At 36.7% G+C, this 6,956-nt stretch overlaps 1 protein-coding gene across 1 annotated transcript in view; it reads left to right on the forward strand.

Moving 5' to 3' along the window:
• The window catches only part of rbfox3a (RNA binding fox-1 homolog 3a), a 332,844-nt gene extending 329,954 nt beyond the window's left edge, over nt 1-2,890 (forward strand). The window contains exon 15 of the mRNA XM_061810158.1: nt 455-2,890. Coding sequence (XP_061666142.1) covers nt 455-499 — 45 coding nt within the window. The 3' untranslated portion in view covers nt 500-2,890. The remainder of the gene's footprint in view (nt 1-454) is intronic.
• The last annotated feature ends 4,066 nt before the right edge of the window (nt 2,891-6,956 follow it).

The following is a 6,956-nucleotide window of genomic DNA, read 5'->3' on the forward strand; positions in this document are numbered from 1 at the left end:
TTTATTTTGCTGAAAGTACAAAGAAGGGATAAAGTTCATCAATAAATATTGGTCCAAGTTCATAAGGCAAGTAAATGGGTTTGGTGCAGGTCTAGTTTAATTGACTACTTTAATATAAAAAAATGATCTTAGTAAAATTATACAAATTCAAATTATATGCATTAAACTGGCTTCTAGAAGTTACAACATAGTAAATAAAGATTCAACTTTTTACTGCAAATAGTCGACCAACAAGAACGATAATATTCAAAAATAACATTTGAATAATAGAATAAGGTTTTCCAGTGAACCCACAATCGTTAAAAGGGTGCTATACAGGGAGAAAAAATGGGAGATTGATTTGTTTGTACAAAAGAAAGAAGTGAACTTGAGTCATTTCAAAATAGAAATAAAGGTTATACCATTCTGCATTGGATACTGATTGGAGCTTTTTTTTTCATCTTTGATGTTGCAGGCTAGCCTTTACAGAGGAGGGTGCAGTCGCTTCACTCCCTACTAGAAAGGAGGGAGTCACGCCCACCCCCCCACCCCCTTTTCCTTCCCCAGCAAAAATAAACACATAAAAAGTAACAGCAGACAGAATCTCAAAATAACCATCCCTTTCATAGGGAAGAATGTGCAATGCTTCCAGGTGGCAAATAGAATCCTCAAATTGGTTCTACTATTATGGTTATTGATGTATGAATGCATTTATGTACAGTATATAATGTATTCATCTTTGAAACTTATTCTTCACTTGTGGGGAGGAGGATAGAGGAGTAGTTATCAACGTGGGAAATCTTTAATCCCAATTTTTGTGTGCTCTCTCCAAGTTGGTCTGTACTTCAGCTTCTTTGGGATGGCTTCGTGCAGTGGGTTTAAATTCCATCCAATCCCCCAACTTTATTGTTTCAGTCATTTCCCCTCATATTCATTGAAAGCGGCAAACAGCAAATTTCAGTTTGAGCCACAAATTTACCGATGGGATTCATTACATAAATAGAATAACCCATCCATCCATTTTCCAAGCCGTTTATCCTCACAAGGCTCCTGTAGTTATGGAGCCCATCCGAGCTAACTTCGGGTTAAAGGCGGACTCCGCCCTGAAATGGTCACCAGTCAGTCCATTTGGCCCACGGAGTGCTGGCTTCATTGTAAGAGAACCGATAACTGGAGCTGACTTAATGGAACGTACAACTGTTAAACCCGAATAAGGTGAAACTGCAACAAAATGCTCAGGATTAAGTGATGCATAACGAGTGGCAGGCAGAGCGTGAGGACAGTGATCTATTACTGACTCTGAATGCAGCAGGAAGTGATGTATGGTGGGGTGTGGAGAAAGAGCTATGGCAGCCATTGCGAAATGGGCTGCAGTGCGTTTGAGTCAATTGATTGTTGGCTTGATGCCAGAGGCAGGAGGTATCCCATTACTTCTGAATTGCTTTACACGGGGAAAACACATTATTTTCACTTGATTCCTCCCGTTTCCTGTCTTTTCGCATCATGCACACACTAAGCAATAACGGCACGTGAGAAAAGTTACTCACATGTAATGAACTTTTTTTTTTTTTACTCCGGATATGATTTTTTAAAAAAAGGCTGTATGTTAAAGTCTCATCAATCACACAAGCGGCATTCATTGCAAGCTGGTTGACCAGAGTCTGCCAAAATCACAGGTTTAAATGCTTTGGCATCTTCTGGATTTATAAATGCAGCAAACAAGCCTTGGAATTGGCATATGATGAGTTCGTGGCCTTCTGCTGAATGTCAAGCCATCATATTGATTATTGGTTCCACGGGGAGGAGGGGTCAAACATAGTGAGGGATACTGTAAATACTGTCAATAAACTCCAAATATTTCCTAAGATTGATGAAATAAGAATTAGCTGTGAAGCTAGTGAATACATCATGTTTCAAAAATCAGTCCAGTAATAAATATCCCATCAAATACTGTACACTTTAGAATTTGTACCCTTATTTGTTATCAATATTACGAGCCAGCGACATATCACAAACTTACATTTTTTTGCAACATTATTCCTCCAAATAGGTTTGCTTTTACAACAGAAGCCTCTCGTTAGGTTTCGCGAATGGAGCAACTCCCTGAGAAGAAAATTAAAGTCAATATCTTGAAAACAAAGCTTAGTTATTCTTTCATATCTAAAAGGTATATGGAAATGAGCCACATGATCCACGAAGATGGGTAAAATAGTTCGTGGCACTTTATTTGGCTGAAAGTGTGTTATCCAGAAATATCCCTTCAGTACAGTAACATGGTCCCAGCAGGCAGTTGTTCCAAATGCATCCACCAATTCCACTGTCTCACACACAAAGTCGTATACACCAAAAAAAAACACGCATATAGGAGCCCCCTCACCAGTAAATAGCATCTGTGCCGGCTGTGTCTGATAGGATCGTAAAGACAGGAGTCAGTAGCGCAGGAAGAGAAGAGCAGCAGTAACTGAGGCAATATACGCCGCAGATTAGAGATAAGAGAATTCAGTCAATAGGCACTGATCTCATTTGAAGATATACTAGACGGACTGGACTCACACAAGCACGCACAAATTCATACTTGCGCCCCTAGCTGTCACCGTTGATCGTCTTTTTTCTTGTTCCCTCACTGTTTTAAAAAATATGGATTGAATAAAAAACTCTGGTCGCTGTTTTACTGTGGGCAAACAAAATATGGGGCTGGAATAGAAGAAGCACTGTCTGAACAGAAACCTGTGTAGAGCCTGACAACGCATCTTAATGGTTTTATCTTTGTCAGAGGACTTGCATGAGGCCGTTCGGTGGTCAAGTTGCAGATTGCACGCATTGCTGGACGGGTAGGCAAGCATTAGCATTAGCATTACCATGGAATGCATTTGTCACTACTAATATTTACATAAATAACAATCAGTTACATTTGTACTTTAGAGGCAAGTGGATGGAAGGAGAATATATATTTGTTCATTTGACTGCATTGTGATGAGGAGAATTTTTTGCAGTGAGCGCACTGACAAGAATGAAGCAGCAGGTAAACCCGCAGACAAATCCAGAAGATGCGGATGTCTGCCCGTAACAGCTAGGTTACTAGACATTTTGTCAGTAAAATCAGTTAAAAAAAAATAATCTGCCAATGGAATTTATATGAATTAACTTGAGACAGTTCTTAAAATAGAATTTCATACCTTAAAACAAGTCTTTTTGTCCTGCTCAAAAAAATTGGGGAGGGATGTCAAAATGTTCTTAAAATAAATACAGTAAGTTGATTTCACGAGAAATAAAATACATTTTTGGATAAGATGTTGCATTTTCCCAGTGTGTTGCAAAAATACAAAGAAAGGAATTAAGGACAATAACATTGCTTAATGTCGTTAACCATATAAATATGATATAACTCATTGTCCCATCATCCATTAGTCTTCATGATATTGCTATTTTGTTTAAGAATAAATATAATGGGAAATAATATCAAATATCAAAAGCATATCAATCAAGTAGCTGACTCGAATTTGAAGAAATTAAGCTGCTTTTAAATCATGTTAACACATTCAGCATTTTTTTTTAATGCATTCGGAAATAATACCAGTACTGTATGGAGTTGAAAATGTATCCATCTTTTTGATATCCATATTGTATACAGTATATATTTATATAACATAAGTTACAGTATTGTGTATTAGATATTCTGCATTGGTCATTAGCGAGCTTCTTCATGTTTGTAAATCAGCAAGAACAACTACCAAAAAAAACTAAACGACAACAGCTGTGCAATGAGTTAGTTTTATTGGTATTAAAAATGAGTGACCACAGACAAACAAAGGCTTTCTACACTCAAGTACAAGCATTAAGCATCTGGCAACTCGGATAAACAAGCAGAATATGCGCCCAAAGTGTGCTTATAAAGCAAGACTAATGCCTCCAAAACAACGGCGAACTTTGAAATACTTCGACTGGGAAAAGACCAGAAATGATGTATCTGACTTAAGATGTACAAAGCCTCGGCATAAATCATAGTGCATCCTTCTTATATTGTTAGTGATAACGACGTAAGAACAAAAGGAAAATGAAGATCTGACTGTGAAAAATGATTATTACTTTTTGTACTATTGTGATATAAGCATATACAGTATTACCCATATAAATGAAATGGATTGTCATTATCCTTGACAGATGCATATAAATGTTTTTGTTTATATTTTCTGTACTGCACGGTGGAGGCTAAGACATCTGCCTCCCAGTTGAGAGGTTTTGTGTTTGAATCCTGATTCAGGATTTGGGTTTTGTCCGTGTGCTTCATATGTCTAGTCCATTGTAAAAACATGTATTTTGGGTTCATGGATTCTGTTTTGTCCATGAATGGTTGGTTGTTTAATTGTGATTGGCTGGCGACCAGTCCAGGATGTAATACCCATCAGTATAAATCAAAGATGGGAGGCATTTTAAAAGATAAAAATAATCATAACATGTTGTATATTTTCCTTGTACTGTTCTTATATGAATGTGTGTTCGGTGGGTTGATACGACAGTGACAACGGAAACATTATCCAAATGTAATATAAACACAAAAATCTCTCTATGAGAAACACAGACAAGTACACACTCACCTCCCCATGTACAGTGTCCTCATGAGATTCTGTACAGCAAAATGCAGTCCATGATCTTGCCATTCTACTTCATCCATCATTATTCCATGCACTTTACACTACAACCAATTGAGAAATGTTATTTAATTTCCACTTTTGTATTTGGTATGTTGCTTCAACTTTCATTCTGTATCATGTAATTTAAGTGTCATAGCCATTATCAATGAACAATTAAAAAGGATATTCTCGTTGAGGTGTACTCAAGAAAACGTCAAAAAGATAACTAAGGTATCTTTTTTGTATACTAATCACAAAAGGTAAGGCAATGGAAACCTTTTATATGAAAATAAATATATGTTTAATTGTTGGATTTCATTTGAATGTATTTCTATATATGAACAGTCAAATGAATGTGTGAAATGTTTTGATAAACCATTGGCCTCTTACTGTCTTCAATGTGCTGCTTTCTTTTTGTCTGTCTTCGCAAACAGAGTACTTTCATTGCGATATTGAGCACAGATTGAGAAAAAAAATTCTGGATTATTTTTAAAAATAATTCTCGTGTCTGTATCCAGCCATTGAATATCTATACCTGCTTGCTATAGGCAGTTATGAATATCCAATGAAAACTGTCAATTAATCCAATACCAGCTGCACGGAAATCAGTAAATTCAACCGCTATACTTTTAACGCTTCATATTCCGGTCAAAAGAATCAAATCTCCACCCCAGTATCCACTGAGGTAATAATAAATGTAGAGGCAATATTCATCTGCCAGTCAAGTCACGTTTGTCTGGTCATTGTTTCTAAAATTAATTTGTGGAGCACATATTTTTGTGCCTAAAACCACATGAAACAATTGTTGCATGCAATTCAACCAAGTTTCCAGGGAAGATTTACCTTTTTTTTCTTTGGGGGGATGGGGGGGTGATGCCATCATAACACAGGTCACAAGTTTAAAAGGAAAATGCGATGATTACTACAGCATTATGAAAATGGGTTGTTATTGCAATGTAGCAATAGTGCTCAGTGCAATATGACTAATGTGACCATAATTGGCATAAATAATAAAAGAAGAAAAACCAATAATGTCTCACATTCATCACTGCGCTGCACGTCACAATGCCCCAAAACCTTAATTTCCCCGAGACTGCATTCCTGCATTAGTCTCAGACGTCTCTTATACGGCAAATATTGGCTCTTATTCCACAGTTCTGGACGAAAAAAACGATGTCGGCAGGGAAACAATACCCTTCAAAATAAACGCATTAGTAACTTTAGGCTCGTTTTCTGATGACATACTTGATTTTCAGCCTGATTTTGCTCAGCTCAAATTTACGTCCAAAACTGCGTGAATCGACCTGCTGATGTCAGTTACAGAACAATGAGGACGTTTCCTTCCACTAGCAGGCGTTTTTGTTTATATCATAAATCAATATTGTTGATATGTCCCCACTTCATGTTATTTTTATGCTATATCAAGGCTCAAAATAACTTTCTTTTAGGAACAGTTTTGCCAATCAGGTTCATTTCATGATCCTGAAAATCAATCCGCTTCTTTCTTGCCTTGAATATTAATCAATTTTGACCAATGTTCAAAGTATAGTAAAATCACCGGTTCCCTCATCTGGGGAATCCGTGCAACCTAATAGTTGCCTACATTTAAAGTCTGGATGTTTTGTTTTGGGTTTTTTTTGGGAGGGGGAGACAATAATGAGAGAAAACATAGGTTAGATACATTTGAGTAGGCTTGTTTTGTTAAAATCAAGGAGTCACAAAGGTAAGTGTGCACAGACTCATTTCTGCCTAAAACACGAGTTTTGTCAGCTCATTGTTGTATTTATTGCAATGGTCATTCCTCTAATTATTATTTTATTATTTGGGAATGTCATTTAAGAGGTGTTTGCTTGTGTGAAGTTTTAAAGGCTTTTTGTATGGTCAGTGGCATTGTGTCACCACGGACTTTGATGAGCACGGCACTTTGCTCATTCCATTTTGATCAATGACAGCATAATAAATTGGTGTTGTTTTTTTTGCTGTTGTACTGATATGAGCAACAACATATTATAGCAATCTAAGGGATAATGCCAAATTAACTTTAACGAACAAAAACTATTAGGAACTGAAAAATAATTAATATTAACCACATTTTTTTTGTTTTAGTCCAATTATTTCCTCATGCATAAATCCAATGTGTGCTCAGTTTTTGTTGCATCTTTGTGGTCTATTTCAAGGACCTCCATGTGATGTGAGTAGTCTTGTGTCCCCTGTAGGATTGGGGGGACAAAAGACTTCTGAATCAAGCAGAAAGGATTCACATGGGAGCCAATTTAAAAAGCCACATATTTTTCATGAAACCATACAAAGACTCACAGCAATTTTCAAACAGAAGTAAAGTTCAAG

Source organism: Syngnathoides biaculeatus, chromosome 22 (genome assembly GCF_019802595.1).
Source record: "Syngnathoides biaculeatus isolate LvHL_M chromosome 22, ASM1980259v1, whole genome shotgun sequence".
NCBI lineage: Eukaryota > Metazoa > Chordata > Actinopteri > Syngnathiformes > Syngnathidae > Syngnathoides > Syngnathoides biaculeatus.